The sequence below is a fragment of the Protopterus annectens genome, chromosome 1.part1 (genome assembly GCF_019279795.1).
Source record: "Protopterus annectens isolate FY-2018-M chromosome 1.part1, PAN1.0, whole genome shotgun sequence".
In the NCBI taxonomy this organism is placed as follows: domain Eukaryota; kingdom Metazoa; phylum Chordata; order Ceratodontiformes; family Protopteridae; genus Protopterus; species Protopterus annectens.
In genome coordinates, this window is record NC_056726.1 from 833728878 (window position 1) to 833753498 (window position 24621).

General features: G+C 39.8%; 1 protein-coding gene across 2 annotated transcripts in view; it reads left to right on the plus strand.

The window, feature by feature from the left end:
* Positions 1-24621, plus strand: part of RGP1 (RGP1 homolog, RAB6A GEF complex partner 1) — a 1859064-nt gene that overhangs the window by 1721030 nt on the left and 113413 nt on the right. For both annotated transcript variants that reach the window (XM_044078576.1, XM_044078568.1), the window contains one exon: positions 2692-2869. In XM_044078576.1, coding sequence (XP_043934511.1) covers positions 2692-2869 — 178 coding nt within the window. The remainder of the gene's footprint in view (positions 1-2691; positions 2870-24621) is intronic.

Here is a 24621-nt window from a genome sequence, read left to right on the forward strand (position 1 = left end):
TGCTGTAATATTGCTTCCAGGTAATCAGAGAATAGTATAAATGCAGGCTGCTTCATTTCATTCAAAAAAACTTTATTGTATTCATTGATAAAGGCTGAATAGCCGAAACCGGTCTGGATTTGAAGGAATTATAAATAAATAATCATTATTTCTTCATTACTGCGTGTTCACTATCGTTTTTTGCTGGTCGTTGGTGGTTTACATAGTCTCATACTCAGCCAGCATTTTCTCCATTTCATCCTTTGATTTTTTTGCATTTTTATCAGCTCATCTCAATGTGTGCATAATGTTTCTTCCATTTTTCCAGCCTTTTGTTATTTGAGCTGATATATTCCTTCAGTGTTTCATTTATTTTAATCAGCTCTGAGCCCATTTAACTTATTTGTATCTCTAGATTACTGGAAACCATGTCTTCACCAAAGTTGCAGGATTCTTCCAGCAAGTGTTTTTTTTCCCCTCCTTACCGCAGTTGATTTTCTTTCAGGTTCTTTAAATTTCTTCTTTGCTGGCTTCTAGGCAGTGCACTTACTAGCCAGTAACTGAAATTTACCCCAAAAGACAAAGTTACTGCCTCTCTTTTCTGAGCTTCTGTTTTCATTCTTTTTCACTCTGGGAGAGCTGAAATTAAGCTGTTAAGTGTGCAGCCATCTTTGAAGTCAACCATTTTATTTAATGATTGTGCTGTATTGTTCTTCAGCAGTAATTCTGATTTTTTTCTTTTCAGTCCTCTGATGAAAATGTTTTTTTTTTTCTTCTCTTTTGGGCAGCTTAGTAATGAAATTATAAAATTAATTACTGGCCCACTGAGGAAGATCCCTGATAACAGATGAGTAATCACCATATCAACTAATCTATGATGTGGCAGTCCTCAGAGTGCCCTAATTTACCTATCACCATCTCCCTCTGTTGGGGCACCTTCTCTATCCATTATTTGCTTTTGTAATTGAAGTCTGCCATATATGTATCTAATTCACACCTACAATGTTGTTCATGCAGTGTTGTGTTCATGTCTGCAGTGTAAGTTGTGTGGGCTGCCTTGTCTCAATGAAGCCTGCAGTTCTGCAAATGCAGACCACATTCTGCATTGTTTTTACAATGTCGCTTAATCACAATTCCAAATTTGAAGTATTTAGTGGCACAAGTAAGCTAATTGTCAGGTCTTAAGGCATTTGCTGTCCAGCCTGCAAGTACACAGGAATCTAATACCTCCTTAACTAAGAGCTGAAAGTGAGATTGAGTTATTTGTGTTGCACACCACTTCTAAATTAGCAGTAAAATGGCTCATCTAACTGATTCTTTTTAGAGGTGTTACAGAGAAGTATCACAGCAAGATGCTCAGTTTAGCTAAAGACAGAAAACTTGGGTTTGCAGCCATTACAACACAAGTTGCAGGTTCATTACAAAAATGAAGAAATCAACTAATATCCATTGCAGACCTTGTAATAAAGTGCACTGACTGCAAAATAAATTTAATGACAACGAAACCTCACTGCTACATCCTTATATAAAATCATGCTGAATGATAGTACATTTTGCCTCTCTGTTGCAAATACATAGGCATGTAAACAATTTGTGTATGCATGGCACATAAATCTTCAGTGGTTAGTTTACACACACAGGTAAAATTATGGAAAAAAAGATCCATTATAGCCAAGTAGCTTTCAAAAGGTAGGAAATTTTATTTTAAAATTACCCAGGTTTGTACTGTTTACAATTACTACTTAAACACTTACAAGGCAACATTCACATATTCCCAGCAAAATTTACCAAAGTTCTGGGTAAATCATCTCAACCATGAACAAGTGGTAATTATTAATATATTGTTGTACAATGCATGTTTCTTCATTGTTTTCTTAGAATGTATTCACTTGGTTGGGTGAACAAGAAGCGAGCAGGGGCTAGGCATGCTATGCTAGTGTATCACATAGTGTAGAACATGTGCTGGTACAGGCTGTGTGGCCCTATAAATATGTGTTTCTGAGGAAAATAAATTGAATGAATAGAGTAAGAAAAAATATTCAGATTTATTGATCTGCCAAGGGGGATCATTATGGCGAGTATATATATATATATATATGTATGTATATATATATATATATATATATATGTATATATGTGCATGTATATATATGTGTGTGTGTGCGTATACATATATATATATATATATATATGTATATATATATATATATATATATATATATATATATACACACACACACACACACACACACACACACACACACACACACACACACACACACACACACACACACACACACACACACGAAGAACTCCAGGAAAAAGAAAAAAAAAATCTCTGAATAAAAGTCCAGTCCAACAAAGCTGACGCTCCAGTTATACTGTGCTTGCAGTTTGTTTTATTTTTGCTACTTTATTTCTGTTACAGATCTGGCAATAAGAATGTTTCTAGAAACCACATAAATTGAAACTTTTTCTCAGTGCAATTCCCTTTTGGTTGTCCTGTTAATAGGAAGAGAAGGGACAGCACTAATCATGAATTTTTTTGTGTGTGTGTAATTCAAAAATATTAACCTTTAGTATGAACTTGCCCACCATTTCTTCCTCTGTATCCCACAATTGTAAAATGTAATGAATCTTTCTTTATAAAGTGTATGTATGCTGTGTAACTGTGTACATGCAGATCATTAAGTCTGAAATTTTGTATTGTAGTACATTGTGAGTCTGCAAACAGAAGAAAAGATTCAAGAAGCATTCCAGCGAAGACCTGGGCAGGCTGTGTCTCTGGTAACTCATGCTCGATGCCAAGAATCATGTTTGCATACAGCAAAAACACACTTCAGTCTACCTATTCCACTAACTGCTCCCCCAGAGTTCAGCACCAACATTGGTAAGGGCTGATGTAGCATCCCAGTGGATGTTTAGAAGTGTAGCGTGTATTTTTTTCTTTAAAAGCATTTAATGTGTGGCACATTTAAAGGATCTTTTCATCTAATAAGGTCCTGAAACATTTTCACACCTTTTTGGCGTTTTGCATAAGCAATATAAACATCTGTTTGATTATCTTACTTCTAACTGATATTTTTAAAGGTATTTGAATCACCTTCCAATTGCCTTCAGGAGAAACGTGTGTCAGAGGCTGCCATGAAAGCATGTATGAACAGTATACATTTGTATAGCACTAAAATCTCCCAAGTGTTGCATCTTATACCATTCCATTTACAGTTGTTTACTCAGCTGTAATAACAGAGCTAACTTTCATCTTCGGTGTACTCATTTAACTCCAGAGGCTAACTGGGTTTCCTGGCTGGGGTAAAGATGACATGAGTTTCATACACATATCGTTTTGTAGGCCAAACATGTCATAATACTATATAGAGGGTATAAGGGCAAAAGCCACTTTTGAAAGCAGCATTTTATGGTCGATGTATACTTACATGGTAAGTTTGCCAGGTGCAGGCTTTTTCTTCCCTGGAAACAGTTTTACCCTCAGTCATTAAAGAAAAAAAAATTAATCCGTACCTTTTCTCTCGTATACAGACTCAGGATAGAAATAATGCCCCCAATGGAGAGCACTTAGTCTGTCTAGCCTCAAGACTGGTAAGCTTGAGGAGTCAACGATTCTGCAGCTTGTAGCTTTCCACTAGATAAGGGCAGTCTGGTGTCACTTTCTCAAATATTGAAACTACCACAGAGAAGTAAATCTTGCATTGAGAAGTAATCTGCAGTTGTTCACAGTATCTGGGTGATGTTCATTAGATCACTGTTACACTATTCAGTACTTCTGGGAATTTGTCATCAGATCTCCTGTCCATCTGGCAAGTCTTCAATAGTTCAGTTTCTCCTACACAGCCTAAGCCTGCCCATAAACAATTGCTGGCATAAGAGGAGCATGCATCCATGCCAATTTCAGAACTTTCTTGTTGCAGTTCATGCATGCAAATGATTCATTGTCATTGAGCAAATAGTGGTTCTGTCCTCAAGTGCCACAGCTTTGTAACTCGAGCAAAGATTAGTAACCTGCTGGGGAAACTTTTCCTATTCCTGTAGATTTGGACTTTTGTTATCTTGTTCATTATGACTTTAAAATAGCAAGTGTGACTATGAGAGACAGATAATCCCACACCAGTTTTGTCTTATGCCTTGGAGCAGGACACTACATCCAACACTGTGGCATCTGTAAAGGTTTTGTGACCAAGAAATACCCTTCATACTCATTTTTGTACATTGGATTTTTATCTCAACAACAACAAAAAAACCCACTTCATGGGCTTAGCACATTCTGCCATGTCCTCAGTGGGCCCTCCCTCCTCTCTTAATCCTCCAGCTAAACCAAGGGATAAGACTATTAGAGTAGATGAGGACAGATAATTTTTTCCTTCCTGCATTTGCCAGTCTGAATCGAATGTCTCTGGTAAGATGCATTCTCAATCCCCACAGCAGCAACCCCTTTCTCCTTGGCCGTTTAGCATTGCCACTTTGGAGGCCATTATGGCAAAGGATCAGAGTATGTTGAATTGGACCAATGCTGCATATGGGGCCTCCTCTTTCACACAACCTAAGGCTGGTAGTACAGAGTCTTCTATTCTTAGAAGGCAAAGCATGGGTCCACCATGTTTTGAGACACAAAGTAGTAGAAGGCTTATGGTATGGTCATCTGTCAACCCAGGCTGGCCCCTGATTCCTTCAGGAAGATGTCTGCTAAAGAAAACTCAAAGAAACAAACACGTCCCCTCCACCTATCCTCCCCATATTCCAAGAAAGAAGCCAGCCAGGGCTTCCAAACTACCATGCCATAAACCATGCTTAAACTACACTTATAAGACAGCTGGCTTTCTGCATGCACTTCATTAGGTTAGTCATCTTTCCCACCTTCACATAAGAATCCAAGCTGTAAGTGCAAAGTTCCTACATAAAACTACTACTGCACATGTCTAGATCTTGAACACTTGTTACTTAAAATTGTTTTAAATGTTCTTGCCCCTTATTAACAAAGATGTACAGCTTTTTACACTGCTTGACATTCATTTGTTTTTCCTCCTTTGCCCAGCTCATCTGCCAAAACTTGTTTACACCTTTATTTCTGTCACGTTTGCATAACATTAAGCTAAAATATAATGCTAATCAACTAATATCCTTTCATACTAACATTGAATCCATATCAAATATCCACTTCACAATGTATTTTTCTTATCTGTAAACCTCATCAAACTTTTACATTTGTAATAGCATATATAATAGTATTGTACATCATCAAGCTTCACTATGTAAATCTTGTCAGATTCTTACTTACAGACACAACTGTCTGTTAGTCATGAAACGCTCCTAACTGTATGCTCCAAATAATGTGTTTTTCCTTGTATATATTCCAGATCGGCCACTACCTTGCATATGTTAGTTGAAATGCATGCATTAGCTTTTATTTTTCTGTACAACAGCAAAACTGTATAAGCAAAAACAAAATTGTAATAGTAATATTGCTGAAAGCCTCCACTGAACATGGGCTCTGCCCAGTCAGACTTTTCTGGTCAACAAAAAACAACAAAAAATAAATAAGATTAGTGCAACTTGGCCAAAGCCTGCTTAAGGCCTGTAGACCCTTCAGCCTGGCTAGCCCTCACCAGACTCTCCCCTGTTGCTTATTAAAAGAAAAAGCAAATCTTCAGATGAGGAAGACTAGCCCCATGACCCTACTTAGGAAGCTTTAAACAACTCCTCATACTTTTTTCATCTGTTGGTGTTGAACCTGATTCTGAAGATACTCTTTCATCAGATACCTGTTTTGTGGAAATTTGATTCAGACAGACTCTCTCCAGAATGAAGAAGTTCTTTAAATGGGAGGTTAGGGAAGCTTCTAATAGCCAGAAAAGATACTATCAGCTCTTGCAAATGGAAGTTGCTAAACCTGTGTTTATTCCCTTGGTAATGGTGTCCCTGAAGTGTGCCATTGTTGCTGCCTCTCGGTCTACTGATTTTCACCAACCAGCCCCCCAAGAAACCTGATAGGTTTTACAAAAATAATGAAAAAACAAAAAGTGAGTCAACCACCATGGTAACACAGCAAAAGGAAAAACAATAAAATAAAACTTTTATTAAAACAAAAGGTGGTTAGTACTTTTGCGGGATTGCAGCTTCATCAGACCATACAAAACAAGAAAAAACATTTAATTTAACACACTTATTAGCCAGTCATCAATCTACATCAGTCAAGAACACCCAGTCAAACTCACCGCCTCCTAATCAGGGCGAGTTGAAGTGAAACCCCAGAGTTAAGACCAGGTAACCTGTGTGCTTGTAAAGAAATGATCCATTTTAACTCACACATTTCAATAAAGGTGTTAAAGTCACCCCTTCTGACACTAGGTCTAAGTAACTGTAACACCCTAAACCTAAAAATGTTATGCCCTGGATGGGACATAGCATGATTAGCTAAAGCATTGGTTGATATGTTTCAGCAAATGTGGCCCAAATGTTCAAGTATACGCTCCCTTAGCTGTCCAGTTGTCATGGCAACATAACAGCCCAAGCAGGAACTGCAGGTAGCCAAATATACCAAGTTGCTACGCCTGCAAGTGGCTGTAAATCCAGGGGAAAAAGACATCCTGTAACTGAATGAATGAAACAAACTTCAGAAAAAATGGAAGAACAAGCCTTACATTTATGGCATGGAAACGTACAGGTTGCCTCTACTTCTGTACTTCTAGGCCTATAACACAGAAGTCTCTTAATAAACATATTGTTCCTGAAAACAAAAAAAGGATGTGCCCCAACTAATTGCCCAATATTACAGTCAGCTAGCAATATAGGCCAGTTCTTCCTTATAACATCGCAGTATTGGTGAACATTACTGGAATATGTAAAAAAACTAGAACCATCCTTCATGTCTCTAGGCTGTTTAGTCTGATAGATAGTGGATCTAGATGAAAAATAGGGAGCAGCTATATCCTTTCTACTACTAGTGGTTGCTATACGTGTACTGGCTATAGAACAATGGTTATAACATCTATGTAAAAAAACATAATTCAGCGTATCAAAAGCACTCTCAAAAACATCATCATTAGTAGATAATCTTGAAACCCTCCTGTATTGACCTTTGAGTATATTAGAAGTAATATAAAAAACGGAAGAAACGGGGAAAGTACAAAACCAATAAAAAAATAAAACCAGTAAAAAAACAGTAGTTCCCCGTAATACAGGAACCAATGAAGGCAGTCCCACAACTCTGTAATTCAACAGTTCTTTTCCAAGACTCTGCAGTCCATAAAAATTGAAAAGGCAATTTATTGAACAAGAAAAACGAGACAGTACATCAAAGATTAAGTGCTTTCATTTCCAAAGCCGGAAACTTCATCAGAATAAATGCTGTTGCTCTACAAAATCTTTTATACATCCTGATGTTAATTAGATTCAATTAAAGGTTCCAAGTTAAACCATTTAAATAAGAATGCATTTAAAGGAATAGTTGTTGAAATCATTGTAGTTAAAAAAAACATATGCCTATGAATGAAATAACTTACAAATGTAATGTGTGTATGAGATAAAAATCATCACTGATAACAGTATTTATATATAAATAAATAAATAAATAAATGCTAAACTCCAAGCAACTGCCAGCAAAAATCCACACCAAACGTCTCTAAAAAACTGACTATATGTAGAAATGCAAAGCAAGACGCTGATGGCTGTAGACTCCAAAAAAGGTGTTTACTAGTGCAAAAACACAAGCGCTTTCACAAATGAGCTTCCTCAGGTGTATATAAAGCACTAATGAAACACACCTTTTATATAAAAAAATAAATCACATGACACAAAACAGCTGACAAAACCTAAAAATATATGTAAAAAATATATATAAAAACATATTCAAAAGATGTATCTACATTTAATACATGTAAAATGCTAAACATATGAAAAACAAACATATTAAACACTCAAAAATCATCTTTTTAATGGTCTCTTCTTCAATCTTGGTCTTAATGGAATACACTCATTAAGACCATGCCCCTCAATGCTTCTCAATTTGGTGATCCATATAGCTTCTAAATTCTCAGTCCTATTATACATATCACCCTGTCTAGGACTCTCATAAAGTAAACTAATGACTCTGAAACTAAATACATGTGAATCATTTGTACTAGAGACGTGCTTGGCAAGTGCATTAGTTCTACTGCACTTCCTGATGTTATAGACATGTTCCCTAATATGTTCCCTAAGATGTCTGTCTGTCTTGCCAACATAGAATTTGGCACAGACCCTGCAACTAGCAAGGTAAATAACATGTTTACTATCACACGTAGCAGAGACCCTGAAGGTGTAATTCCTGCCTTGATCAGGGTGACAAAATACCGGGCCACTATCTATATAGCTACACCAATTGCATGACCCACATTGAGAAGTACCAGTGCATTCACTATCCAACCTAACCTCCTTTGCATAACAAAGTCTCCTTTTAATAGATTTATCATTCCTAAAACTAATCCTGGGGACATGATCAACTATACCAGCTATGGCACTATCCGTCAGTAAGACCTGCCAATGTTTCTTAATGATATCAATATATCTATTCACATCAGCAGTATATTTCAGGGAGACTCTCAAATTAGTCTGAAGAGAACCCCTCTCCAACTGTTCTGGGGGTTGTCTCTTCGTAGAAAAATAAGGTTTAGCTTGTTCACCCCGTTTGTACACAGCTCTAGGTGTTTATTTTGCTAAGGTCCTATCATCATAACCTCGCTCTCTCAGATAGCTCGTTACCCTATCCACCTCATAACTACGGCACAGGTACATCGGGATAGACTTGATTCTGTTGATGCCATTACGGAGCCGAGTAATTGTATTGGTTTTGTACTTTCCCCGTTTCTTCCATTTTTTTATATTTCCTGGTCTGACTATTATGGAAGCACAGGATTACCGAGGAGCCTCACCAAATAGGAACGAACGATCTTTGATAGGAGAACTCACTAGGCTTATACAAGCCTTTACACAACCGGACACTAGCACTCAGGAAACGGATGTTCCTATTCCTTGTGCACAACCAGTGCGTTGTAAGCACACTAACAACAGTCATGGCAATAGAGGAACCCCTGTGGCTTCCGGGTTTTCACGTACTGACAATAGACCAAACGATAGGAATAGGAGCGAGAGAAATGTTGCAGGACACACTACTGGTTACAACTCCAATTCGTTTTTGGACATTTATTCAGACATTAATCTTACTGACTGGCTCAACAAGAGCTTTGGAGCGATTGAACCGCGTGAACATAGACATAAACAGCAGGACACTTCATATTTTGAAAAATGTAAGCTATTAAAGAAGTACATGTTAAAGTTTAAAAATTTGAATTTAGACAATTGTTTTTTAACAGAATGCTTAAAAAGGAAACATGTGCCTAAGGGACTTAGACTTAATAAGTTCCCTAACGATACTGTTATGGGCTCTACTTTTTATAAAGAAATTGTGGATATTTTAAATAATTGTGGTTTAGCTCTGATGAGAGCTATGATAAACAACAACAAAACATTAATTGATGAACTAAATGTTAAAATTGAAAAAAATTAACAAAGAGATAAGTGAGGATTTGTTGTTTACTGTAAGAGAGCACAAATGTAACTATTTTAGTCTTCAATGATGTTGATAATATTGTGGCTAAAAACCACAAAAGAAAGATGGTTAAATTAGACAGGGATGATTGGGCTTACGAACACCAGCAGGCCTACCCATTGGTACGTAATAAGGAATGCTTTACTAACAATGGTAAGGGAAGACTTTTATATAGCAACAACCACACTACTAGGTCTTACCAATGGGGGTGGAAGAACACTGATTACCAGACAAGAAGGGATGTTATTAGAGACACACATGATTATCAGGGGGTGTCTTACAATTCTGACATCCCTTTAGAACAGGAGGGACCCAGGAGGTCCGAGCGAATACGAAACCTTCCCTCTCACCCCACATATGCACAAGTCACAAACAAATACAACCAGGGACACCAGGGGAACCATCAATTCTGATAGAAGACATTATTACATTGAATGTTAATATTAATGATACTGTAGAAGTATCAAAGGACAACATTATTGTTAACCAACAAAATGGAGAATTTTCTATCTACAACTACACTGATCTCGAAATTGAGGATAGACATTTTTCTTTATTTAAAAATGGATTCACCTTTGTTCCATCTAAAAAAATGGATTTGGCGGAAACGATCTTAGATATAAAACTATTTACCAGAAAATTAAATTTAAAAGTACTGGCTACCTCTAATGAGATTCAGAATAATACTATTGTTGTTAACAGTACCACTAGTAACAATATATATAGACAGTATGATAATTTGGTAAGGAAAGTATGTACAACCCCCCCCTTACAAAACAATATTAGTAATTTTGAAAAAGTGGTGATTAATGAGGTAAGAACAATTTACCGCCCAAGTAAAAGTACTTTTTGTACACCAGATTTAGATATAGAAGAAAGAAAAACTTTGGAGGACATCAAACACCACTATTCAGATAAATCTGAATGGGGCATTGTCAGAATTATGAAGCCTGACAAAGGGGGAGGGGTGGTACTAAAGCACAACTGGCTGTATTTAACTAAAATGATGGATATTTTTAATGTGCAGGGACGATATACTATCTTCTTCTTCTTCTTTCGGCTAGTTACAGCCACCAGTTTTCCGGTCATTGAATGGCAATGGCAGTTGAGTTTGGTGGAGTTGAGTTGCCAGCCCGGGCGCCCAACTTCCCAGCCCAGGCACACACACATCCACACATGCTACCACCAGAGTCCCCAAATCCACCTCCTGCTGCAGCACCTGTGTGGGATGGGGGAGGGAGGAGCACCGGAGGAACCCGCGGGAAACCCCAGGGACATGATGCAGACGCACAGAAGGCACCCCAGCCGGATCCGAACGAGGAACCTCCTCTTGCTGTGAGATGGCAATGCTAACCACTGCACCACCATGGCCGCCCAGGGACGATATACTATAATTTCTATAATTTCTAAAAATGAGTTAAATATAGCGTACCATAAGATTGACTTGACTATAGAAGACAATTTACTACAAAGTTTAATAGACGATAGATTATACAGATTTTTTAAGGATGAAAAACCTTTTTTGTCTACGAAGTTTGGTATCCCCAAGGTACACAAAAGTGTAGAAAATCCACCACTAAGACCTATTGTGACATTTGAGGGTTCAAAAACTCAACCCTTAGCTATTTATGTTGACACTAAGTTAAAGCCTTTCTATAAACTATACCCCCATATTTTAACTGATTCATGAGATTTACTTAGTAAAATAAATCAAGTACCCTACCAGTCACATTATTCATTCTTAACTATTGACGTTAAGGATTTATTTTCCATGATTCCGCATAATATAGGTCTTGAATGGTTTGAAGTTATGCTTACTGAATTTAAATTCTTGAAAGATAATGAATTTAGGTTGGTGTTGGAAAACACAGAATTAGTTCTAAAGAACAACTTTATTTATTTTCAAGGAGATATTTTTCATCAACTGGATGGTGTTGCAATGGGGGCAGCATGCGCCCCTATTTTTGCTAACATAGTTATGCTTTATTGGGAACAACACTTAGTTTTCAACTCCCCCCTTATGGATAACATAGTCAGGTACTTCCGTTTTTTGGATGATATACTAATAATATGGAAGGGGTCACCAGACAATATACCAATGGCTATGGAATACCTTAATGACTCTACTTCATTCCTTCAGTTTACCCATGAATTCAACATGGAAGAGATACATTTCTTAGATGTAACCATCTTAAAAGATCATGCCAACAGAAAATATGTATCAAGAATATTTAGAAAGGCATGTTTTTCCAACTCCTATCTCCACTATCACAGTAACCATCCCCCAATACAAAAGAATAATATTATCAAAGGACAGATGTTTAGGGTGGCCAGAATGACCTCAAATTATGTTGATTTCATTAATGAAATGGACTATGTACACAAATTATTTTTGGAGAGAGGCTACCCAGATTCAATCATTATTCCCTTGAAGGAAGATGTTATAAGGGGGTGGGGGAGAAGATATGTACCTTTATTAAATATGGAGGGTAACACAGACAGCAGCTTAGATACTACTAACCACGAAATTTGCAATATGAATATGCACCAAAACACCCCATTTTTCATTATGACATACAATGCTAACACCAATTCAGTAAGAAGAGTCATTAACAAGACATGGGAAATTTTTAAGACTATGCCCAACAGGTTAGAAATATTCAATAGACAATTAAGCTACAGTTTTAGAAGGGGTCCTAAGCTCAAAACTGTGTTTGAAAGGAATAAGCGGGAGGATGACAAAAAGAAAAAGGGCACTTTTCGTTGTGGAAGATGTTCCCAATGCATATTTATTGCAAATACGGAGGAACTAACATTACCCTCCATCCCTATAGTTTTTATGGGCAAACAACACTTCACTTGTTACACCAGTGGGGTAGTATATTTAGCCTACTGTACTTCATGTTGGGGGTACTATGTTGGTAAGACGGAGAGACATCTATGACAAAGAATATATGAGCATATGTATGATGTTATTAGGAAAAAGGAAACAAATGCCTTATACAGACATATACTATCCTGTACAGAAGCTCATTTTAAGTTTTGGATATTGGAAATGTTACCCAGGGATAGTAGAGGGGGGATTGGGAAAATCAGCTTTGTCACAGAGAACTAATTTGGCAATTGTGCCTGGATTCCAACACACCTCCAGGGATGAATGATCATGTGTCACTCCTACCAGCCCTGAAACTAAGGGCCAATAAGGTAAAAACACAAAACAAAAATAAAAACAAAAGTAAATAGAACCCCATGAACCAAAACTAGTTAATTACCCATTTGCTGCTACTTTTCAACATCCTTTATTTATTCATTATTACTATTTATTATTACTCTTTTAACACTATTTATTCATTTATTTATGTATTTTATTTTTCTAATACAATTTAGACAGAAACCTCTTACAACTGTAAGTTTTTTTATATACATACAAATGTGTTAAATAAGTGTTTAAAACGTATTTCACAGTTTTTTCTACAAGAAATTAATCTATGGGTAATTCATTATTTTGATTGTTAACTTTTATATTAATATGCATATGTGAAAGTTTTTCATATACAATTATATACATTTATTTATTTATTTATTTATTTATTTATTTATTTATTTATAAATACTGTTATCAGTGATGATTTTTATCTCATACACACATTACATTTGTAAGTTATTTCATAGGCATATGTTTTTTTAACTACAATGATTTCAACAACTATTCCTTTAAATGCATTTTTATTTAAATTGTTTAACTTGGAACCTTTAATTGAATCTAATTAACATCAGGATGTATAAACGATTTTGTAGAGCAACAGCATTTATTCTGATGTAGTTTCCGGCTTTGGAAATGAAAGCGCTTAATCTTTGATGTACTGTCTCGTTTTTCTTGTTCAATAAATTGCCTTTTCAATTTTTATGGACTGCAGAGTCTTGGAAAAGAACTGTTGAATTACAGAGTTGTGGGACTGCCTTCATTGGTTCCTGTATTATGGGGAACTACTGTTTTTTTATTGTTTTTATATTAGAAATAATATGGGGGGGGGTGCATGCTGGATCTATGCAAAACCCCATTCCTCCAGCATGGTTTCCTGTACATTTTAGTTTCCAATGACCCAAAACCATTTTTAAAAACTGTAACATCTAAAAAAATCACTGGATGTCAATGAATGACAAACCGTAAATCTTAAAAAAACAGATGTACTTTCAAAATAATTCACAAAATTAAAAAGCTCACAAATGCTGCCGGCCCAAATTACAAAGACGTCATTCACAAATCATGCATAATATTTAAAAATTTACCAAACGGGTTGTTAGCATGGACACTTTTATTCTCCCATTGCGCTAGCACCAAGTTGACATAACGGTTGGCGCAAGGTGTGCTCATGGCTACCCCCAACTTTTGCAAATAATGCTGACTTTCAAACAAGAAGATGTTATTGTCCAATATTAAATCCAATAAAGTGCACAAAATTGTAACCATATTATGCGAATATGCACTACTATGCATCAAAAACAATCTAATGGAGTCAACACCAGCTTGGTTGGGAATGACAGAAAATAACGTTTGAATGTCTAATGTCTCCAAAAGATAGTCAGACATCAAGCCCTGATACTGCTACAAGCAACATAGAAAGAAAATGTTGAGCTTCTTTAAGTACAGATGGAACATTAAGCAGCAAAGGTTTGAGCTTATCCTCTACAAACACAGAAAGGGGCTCTGTAATCCAGCCACATCCTGAAAATAAATAAGCTTGGTGCAACTTGGCCCAAAGCCTGCTTAAGCCCTGTAAACCGCTTGGCTAGCCCTCACCAGCCTCTCCCCTATCATTTATTAAAAGAAAAAGCAAATCTTCAGATGAGGAAGACTAGCCCCATGACCCTACTTAAGAAGCTTTAAACTACTGCTCTTACATTTTTCATCTGTTGATTTTGAACCTGATTCTGAAGATACTCCTTCATCAGATCCCTGCTCTGTGTAACTTTCAGTCAGACAATCTTTTTCCAGAATGAAGAAATTCTTTAAATGAGAGGTTAGGGAAGCTTCTAATACCCAGAAAAGATACTATCAGCTCATATAAATGGAAGTCGCTAAACTTGTGATCTGAAGTAGGGAGTTCATTTGTCATTCACGCAAATTTCCTGTTGGTCCTGGACAATCGGACAGAGGCAGAAGCAACCTCAAAGGCACTGGGTTCAGGCGTAGCCATTATGAGACACACCTGCATGCGTTTGCGTGATTTGGTGGAGCCTTATAAGTCTGTCAGTGCTTCCTTTGACGACATCTCTCTTTTTAGCCCAAAAGTAAAAGATACGTTGTCCAGCTGTGAGAAGGATGGAAAGACCCTTTCTGCTGTGGGTGTATGTTTTTCCATCTTCCAAAGATCCTTTTTGAGGAATCATCGAGGTGGTGGAAAGATGTGGTTCGGAAAATCACAAGGATCTTTCCAGGATACATGTGGAGGGTCTTCCCCAGAGGCAGAGGGGGAAGTTCAAATGGTAGATCACGTCCTCGCAGCAGAGGATGCCCGCAACATCAGGGATCCAGAGAATCCTTCTTTGCCAAGCCTGTGCAGCGCTCCTGAATGGAGGACCAATTGTCCCCCTGCACCAGAGAGACTGGCTAGAAATAACAAAAGATAATTTGGTGCATTTCAAATACAAAAGCCGCTAAACAAAAGAGTCATCCAAGAGGTCCCGCAGACCAGAGAGGATCTGGAACTTACTCAAAATTCTTTTTAGTGCCAAAGAAAATGGGGGACTGGAGACCAATTCTGAATCTCGGCAACCTGAACAACTTTGTTCGTAAGACAAAGTTCTGGATGGTCATGATTCAGTCAATACTTCCTTTCCTGGAAAAAGACAATTGGATGTGATCAGTAGATCACCAGGATGCGTGCTAGCATATTAAAATGAACAGATGATCCAGGAATTCTTATGCTTCTGGCTAGGAGCCAGTCATTACCAGTTCAGAACACTGCCCTTTGGTCTTGCCACAGACCCCTTGGTGTTCACCAAGTGTATGGCAGAGACTGCACTTGAGACTTCATGGATTCTGTGCGTTTCCTTACTTAAGACGGCTGGCTCATCTCTGCCCGAGCAGGCATCAACTTATTATGACAAGAGGAAAACTAATCCAGATTTGTCTGCAGTTAGGCATAACCATAAATTTTGAAAAGTCACATCTTCAACCATATGAAACTATAGAGTTCATAGGAGTGCTACTCAACACAAGGTCAACAATAGCTTTTCTTCTCCTTTCCAGACTTCAAACCTTGAGATCACAAGTCAACAAAATACTTTGCAGTACCACAGCCCCCACTCGTCTGGTCCTACAAGCGTTAGGATGGATGGCAGCGGCAATACCTCTTGTTCTGCTGGCCAGATTTCACATGAGGATTCTTCATTGCATGTTGGCATCTCAGTGGTCGATACTTCAGCTACCTCTATCCACCCCAATTCGAATCACCAACTTCTGCAAAAAAAGATCTGATGCAGTGGACCCAGTCGGAACAACTACTACAGGGCCGTCTGTTTATGCCTTCCCAGCCTGAGGCCATAGTGACCACAGATGCTTCGCAGCTGGAGGGGTTCATTACTTAGGAAGGACAGTCCAAGGCATGTGGTCCCCAGAAGAGGCCAATTTGCATATCAGTGTTCTGGAGTTGAGAGCAGTGCTTTTAGCGTTGCAAGCCTTTCAAGATGCTCTGCCATTGGGAACGATTGTGATACAGACAGACAATCTGTCCGTGGTTTGGTACATCAACAAACAAGGAGGAACCAGATCATATCCCCTGTATCAAGAAGCACTATGAGTGTGACAATGGGCAGTTTCTTCCAACCGCTTTCTCTTAACAACACATATTCTGGAAAAGACCAGTGTACTAGCAGACAAACTGAACAGGTGCATTCTGTTACCTCATGAATGATCCCTCAACCAGAAAGTAGCAGACATGATTTTCAGCAAGTGGGGCCAGCCTTGCTGTGATCTTTTTGCTTCTCCCCTAAACAACAAGTGCAGCAGCTGCTTTGCCATCACCCTTCCACAGGGAGAGTCACTGAGGGATGCTGTACTTCACGATTGCCCCCCCCGGGTTATTGTATGCTTATCCTCCGATCCCTCTGATATTGAAATTCCTTCAGAGAGCAGCCAGGTTGAAGAGCAAGGGCATTCTCATTGCTCCATTTTGGCCTTGATGAATTTTGTTCCCCTTCTTTTGGCCTCATTTGAACCATCAACTATGGATTCTGGATCCAGTTCCGGACTTTCTGTCTCAGCTGACAGAAATAGTTCATCTGGATCTTCCGAAGCTCAAGCTGATGGCTTGGTTTCTCCATTTCCAGTAAGAGCCAGGCAACTTATGCTCTCCTTCCCAGTTCTACGAATTCTACTATCTTCCCTCAAACCATCTACGACAAAAACTTATACTAGCAAATGGAAAATATTTGTGCATTGGGCACATGAAAATTATGTGGATCCCTTTTCTGCACCAGTTCATGCTATCCTGGACTTTTTGTTGTTGCTTTTTGATCAAGGAGACAGTTCTTCTATGGTAAAGCTTCAGTTAGCAGCAATTTTCAATTTCCTTGTCGGTCTGGATGGCTCTTCCCTTATTTTGCATAAAATTTGCAAGACCTTTCTACGTAGACAACATCTGTTGAGACCTCCAGTTAAAGATCCTACTCCACAGTTGGACTTGAATCTGGTACTGCAAACTTTGGTCCTTCCACACTTCAAAGGTTCATAGGATGATAATAGGCTATTGGCCCGGAGGCCCTTATAAGCCTAGCCAAGAATTTCACCCATGTTCCCTCAAAGTCAGCACCTGTTTACCCTGTCCAGCAGGGACACAAGTGGGATCCCAGGGATTTTCCGTTTTCCATCCAGTTGTCCAGGTTCCTCTTAAATAGGGCTAGAAAGGTACTCTACTTGATATGGAGAGGGAGTCTGATCCACATACGGGGGGTCTTTGGGACACAAATCTATCCCGCCAACAAATTCCATTAATGTCACAGACCAGGTTAAGGTCTTGCATGCAGGTTGTGTGAGTGGAGTTTGTCTTACGGATATGCAGCAACTCCATCAAGGCTGGGTCTGAAATTACCTTGTATGCCAGACATAGGTCACCTCTGAGCAGTCTGTATGAGACTGAGTAGAGTAGAATAGGTGCTAGAGACCCTGGATTTTCCTTGTCAGGAACCTCTGTGGTCTCTCCAACTGCTGCATATGCTTGGGGGGCGTTGTACTCTATAATGAGTCTGATAAGGGAGGAGCACAGGGATGTTATGACCTCCTTGTTTCTGAATGAAATAACCTTATTTACGAGGTGGGCCATGTAGAAAACCTTCCGTACAACGGAGGCAACGTGGTGGTCAAAAGTCAGGTTGTTATCAACCTGGGTGCCCAAGTCCCTCATGACTGATTGCATGTTTAGTATGTTGTTATTAATGTGATAATTAGTGGGGATGACATTTTCCCGAAAGGGGATAATGATGCATTTCTTGGCATTCAGTTTGAGGCCATGCTTCTGGCACCAGTCATTAGTTTGGGTAAGGCCCTCTTGGAGGATGTTCACATCACTAGGGGAATTTAAGACAGTGCCCAGCTTGCATTCATCTGCAAACTTGGTCAGTCACAGACCACTGGTTTTGGCTTGCACCTCAGAAAAGTATATTCCAAACAGTAGAGGCCCCAAGACCAATCCTTGGGGTACACCACCCTTTACGGGTCTACTACTAGAGGTGGCTTCCCCTACTTTGACTGAGTGGGTTCTGTCAGTGAGCCAGTTAGCTACCCATCTGGTAACATACAGGTTGATGCCTAGCTGGGAGAGTTTATGTATTATGCCCGAGTGGGGAATAGTGTCAAAGGCTTTGGCTAGGTCAAGGTAGGTGGGGTGCACTGTCTTCCCCTCGTCCATGGCTTTGGTGACTGTTTCGAAGAAGTCGACCAAGTTCAACAGGTATGATCTCCCTTTGACAAAACCAAACTGTGTGGGGTTAAGTGTTTGGAGGTTGCCAATGTCCTTGTTTATAAGGTCTGTGATAGTGCTTTCCATGGCATTGCAGATCAGGCTAGTTAGGCTGGCCTGGGTCAGTGGACACTCCACCTTTGTGTAGAGGGATGACTGTGGCTGTCCTGCATTTATCTGGATTCACACCTGCAAATACTTGCAATCTCAAATACCTGTCTTGGAAGACTTTGTTTTTAGTGGCCATTACTTCTGCCAGACGAATTTCAAAAATTCAGGCTTTATCGCTGTAACCTCCTTACCTAATTTTTCATAAACATAGAGTTCTGTTACGAAGTAATGCATCCTTTATGCCCATTGTTGTATCAAAATCCAACATTAACCAATCTATCAACCTTCCAGTTTTCTTCCCATGTTATACAAACAAAGATGAAATTGTTGTATTCACTAGATGTGCATAGACAAAAGACTTTGAGAAAATCAGATCAGTTTGTTTCTTTTGCAGAAAAGAAATTAGGCAAGCCTCTGTCTTGAGTTTCCCTAGCCAAATGGCTCACTAATTGCATTTCTTTCATTTACAATAAATTGAGTTTACCCTTAGCTAAGCAATTGCGTGCTCAATCTACAAGATCCATAGCAGCTTCCTCAACATTTCATTCAAGAGTCTGCATGGATGAAGCAATTTGGGCTTCACCTCACACCTTCATATCTCATTACAAGCTAGACTTAATTTCTAGAAGTAGGACGCTGTTTGGATTAGTGGCGCTCAGAGATTTCCTTCCTTGAGGCCACCCTGGAATTATATAGTAGTTGGGGACTCTGTCCCATCAGTCGAGGAGGGAATGAAAATTGACAACATCAGATAAAAAGTTATGTACTTACCATAATGTCTCATCTGTGTTATCCAATTTTCATTCCTCAACACCCCATCCATCAACCCCCTTCCAATGTTGTCTGAAGAGTGAGTGGGTAGTATTAGTCTAGGGGACTTTACCTTGCCTTTATAAGTCAAGATATAGCTTTGTGCTCCTTTACCTGCTATATTTTTTCTTAAAAATGTTTTTCTGTATGAATAAAGTGTTAGGGTTTTGGTATAATCTGCAAACAAGATTTGAGATAATGGGGTGGTGCGTTCTGGGCAAGACTGCAATCCAGGTTATAGCTTGTTACAGATCCCCCACCATGCCCCAGGATTCCCACTCTTCATTTCTTAAGATACTGGAAAATATTAAGGTACAACCCAATACCTTAATTATGGTTGATTTCAACTACCCCACCATCAACTGGGAAAACTACTCATGTACCAACTCATTCGCTCAACGTTTTCTGGAATTCATAATTTCCATCACCTTGGATCAGCTTGCCAACACCTCCACCAGGTGCATCAATATCCTGGACCTGGTCATTACCAATATGGATTACCAGTGTTCCACTCCAGAGGTCAACCACAAGCTAATCACCCTAGATATCCTATATCCCACCACCCACTCCTCATTAAGGAAACCACCGTCAAAAACTACTCCAAAGCCAACTTCATGCTTACGACAGACGTGGCAAACTTCACGACACCCACGCAGACAGAAAATACAGGTACGACTGCTGAATCTTACACAAATGCACTGTATAAGCACATACACGAGTGCATGGATCGTGCCATCCCCAACAGAACCAAGATGCTATCCTCCAAAAAAAGGATGCCAATCTGGTGGTCCCCTGCCATAAACAAACTCTACAACAGAAGGAAGAAGCTGTTGCAAAAAAAGAGCAAAATCCCAAGATTGGAGGAACTCCCTGGTCAGCCTCAGCAAGAAGCTGAGATCCCTCATAAAATCCTCCAAAGCCATTTATGAAAATAAAATCGCCACTGATTCCAAAGACAACCACAAAGAATTCTACAGCTATGTCAAGAATCTCAATGGCAACACTCAGGTCTGTACTGAGCTACAGCACAATGGCACTAAATATACAGAACCAACCAATATTGCCAACATCCTGGTAGATAGGTTCAGTGCTAACTTTGCCCCGTTCTCACCTTCCAAAGGGCCCATCTTAATACCAGAAGAATGCAAAGCCCCTGGAACAAGTTAAAGACCGCACTCTCCAAACCCAAGAACACAGCATCCATGCGACCAGACAACATCCCATGCTGCGTACTGCATGGACTACAGAATGAATTGGCACCCCACCTAAGTACCATGTTCAATCATAGCCTCACCTCAGGCTATGTGCCTACTGAATGGTGCACAGCGACGGTTATCCCACTCCACAAAGGGAGTGCCACCACGGACCCTGGAAACTACCGCCCCATTAGCCTGACGAGCCTGGTCTGCAAGGCCATGGAACATACCATCTTGGAGCTTATAAACAAAGATATAGGTAATCTCCAAACCCTGGACCACACTCAGGGTTTGTAAAAGGTAGATCCTATCTGCAGTTGTGGTGCTGCAGTAGCATTATCGCTTCACAGTAAGACGCTGTCCGGTTCGATTCTCAGCTAAAGCGTCTTCTGCATGGGGACATGCGTGAATGGGCGTACCTTCATTGAAGGTTGTGCGTCAGGGCCGGTAACTCGGCACGTAAAAATCAACTACCAATCATTAGCAGACCGGAGTTCCGCTGTGGCGACCCCTAACCGGGAAAAGCCGAAAGACACAACAACATGTATACTAAACCTGATTTACTTCTTTGAAGCAGTCACTAGAGCCATAGACAAGGGCAATGTAGTGCACACAGACTATCTTGACCTCGCCGAGGCTTTTGATACCTTCCCCCACTCTGGAATTATAGATAAACTCACTAAACTGGGCATAAATCCCTGTGTCACAAGATGGGTGGCCAACTGACTCACTGACAGAACCCACACATTAAAAGTAGCTGACTCCAAGTCTGACTTCAGACCAGTGGCGAGTGGAGTACCACAGGGTTTGGTCCTGGGTCTTCTCATGTTCAGCATCTACTTCTCCGAAGTGCAGGCCAACACAGAAGGTCTTTGTCTAACAAAGTTCACAGATGACTGCAAACTGGGAGCCATAATAGAATCACCTACTGATGTAGACATTCTACAAATGGGCCTCACAGAGACAGATGCTTGGTGTGAAACTCGTGGACTCAAGCTCAATGCCAAGAAGTGCATTGTTATCCCCTTTGGGAAAAACTTGGTACCCATGAACTACCACATAGGCGGTAACTCACTAAAGACTGAAAGTGTGATGAGACCCCGGGACACAGGTGGACAGTAACCTCTCCTTTGATAACCATATCGCCACAGTAGTCAGGAAATCCTTCTACATGGCAAACCTCATCACAAAAGGGTTCTCCTCTAGAAAAAAGGAGGTCATTGTTCTTCTCTACTCATCCCTCTTCGACCCATTATGGAGTACAATGCCTGGTTTGGCATGTATCTCACAAGACACTTATAAACAATTGGAAAGGCCACAGAAGTACCTCACTAAGAGGATTACCAGCCTCAAACAGATGCCATACGCAGACCATCTCAAAAAACTCTAACTCTACTCTGTCGCATATCACCTACTTGGAGGCGATCTCTGCCTAACATACAAAGCTATGTCAAACCCAGAGCTGTTGGACATGCTGCATTTAAAGAAATCCCAATCTCTCCAAACCACACACTCCAGGGACCTAAACCTTGTCACCACAATAAACAGAACATGCTGGAGGGATAAATTCCTGTCCCAGAGACTTCCCATACTCTGGGCAAACTACCAATTCATGTCAAGCAAAGCTCCTCATTGGCCCTCTTTATGAAAAATCTTGACGACTGGATGGGAAATAGAAATTTTACCTTGGGGATCATTTCTGTGGCACTGCTTGACAGGGGCACAGGAAAATAATTTTTTTGGGTAGCGAAAGCCAGGGAACCTTTTTTGGCTAGGCTTATATAGGCCCCTGGGCCTATAGCCTAGTACCTACCTATGAACCTATGAGAGTTCAAGGTTGCCAAGAGCTTTTACAATGGCAGAGTTGGATCCGAGTGCTCTGATCAGAACCCATCAGTCGAGGAGGAATGAAAATTGGACAACACAGATGGAATGTTGCGGTAAGTACATGACTTTTTTCTTCATGAGAATTTTAATCATACTTTGACTTAGGAAAGGGGTCCATTCCTGTCATAGCATTAGAAACCCAGAAGTCTTGGAGAATTTAAAAACACAACACTGCGCAACACTATTAAAAGCAAATGGACTCCAAGTCAAACAAAGATGAAACCTACTTTTATGCTCTTAAATTTTCAAGCTCCTACATGACCACTCAGTTTCATCTCTGGCAGCCAAACTAACAAGAGAATCTTCTTCCTACAAGCTCTGAAATCAAAGCCTCTCAGCTTTTACCCTACAGGCTTTGAAAACTAAACTGCAATGCAGAGATCACTAATTCTCCTAACTAAGTCCTAGAGTATATGAATCTGTCTGCTGGTCTCGAAGACGTATCTTCTTATCCAAAATTCCAAGCTCAACTAATGCATTATCTTCACAACAATGCTTTCCACAAATGCCACCACTTGGAACACATTACCTAAAAAGAATCTTTCAGCTAACTCAGGAATCACTCTGATTTCACTGTACCTGTGTGCGTGTGTGCGTGTGTGCATGTGTGTGTGTGTGTGTGTGTGTGCGCACGTGTCTGGGTGTGTGTATGTGTGTGTGTGTGTGTGTGTGTGTGTGTATATATATATATATATATATATATATATATATATATATATATATATATATATATATATATATGTATCCCAGGCTGCGTTTTACACGAACTGGCTACATACCTAAGCACCATGTTCAATCATAGTCTCACGTCAGGCTTTGTGCCCACTGAATGGCGCACAGCAAAAGTTATCTCACTCCACAAAGGGGGAGCCACCACTGATCCTAGGAACTATCGCCCTGTTAGTCTGGCAAGCCTGGTCTGCAAGGCCATGGAATGTATCATCATGGAACTCATAAACAAAGACATTGGTAACCGCTAAACTCTGGACCCCACCCAGTTTGGGTTTGAGAAAGGCAGATCATGCCTTCTGAACCTGATCGACTTCTTTGAGGCAGTCATCAAAGCCGTAGACGAAGGTAAGGTGGTTCACACAGCCTATCTTGACCTCGCCAAGGCTTTCAACACCATCCCCCATTCTGGAATTATAGTTAAACTCACTAAACTAGGTATAAATCCCTATGTCACAAGATGGGTTGCCAACTGGCTCACTGACAGAACCCACACTGTAAAAGTTGCAGACTCCAAATCTGACTTCAAACCAGTGGCAAGTGGAGTACCATAGGGTTCAGTCCTGGGACCTCTCCTGTTTGGTGTCTATTTCTCTGAAGTACAGGCTAACACAGAAGGCCTCTGGCTAATGAAGTTCACAGATGACTGCAAACCAGGAGCCATAGTCGAGTCCCCAAATGATGTGGACATCCTACACTATCCTCACTGAGACAGATGCCTGGTGTGAGAGGCATGGCCTCAAGCTCAATGACAAAAAGTGCGTTGCCATCCCCTTTGGTAAAAACTCTGTACCCATGAACTACCACATAAATGCCAGTGTACTTAATGCTAAATGTGTGATGAGACCTTGGGACCCAGGTGGACAGTAGTCTCTCCTTTGATAATCACATTGCCACAGTAGTCAGGAAAACCTTCTATGTGGCACATTTCATCACAAAAGGGTTGTCATCCAGGAAAATAGAGGTCATTGTTCCCCTCTACTCAGCACTCATTAGACCCATTATAGAGTACAACGCCCCTTTTCAAATGTACCTTACAAGACATCTGCAACAGCTGGAAAGGCCACAGAAGTACCTCACAAAGAGGATTACTGGTTAAACAGATGCCCTTCACTGAACTTCTCAAAAAATTCCAGCTTTACTCTGTAGCATATCGCCTACTTCGAGGAGATCTCTGCCTAACATATAAAGCTAGGTTAAACCCAGAGCTGTTGGACATGCTACACCTTATGAAATCCCAATCCCTCCGAGCTACATGCTATAGGGACCCAAACCTTGTCACCACATTAAACAGGACATGCTGGAGGGATAGATTCCTGTCCCAGAGACTTCCTATACTCTGGTACAA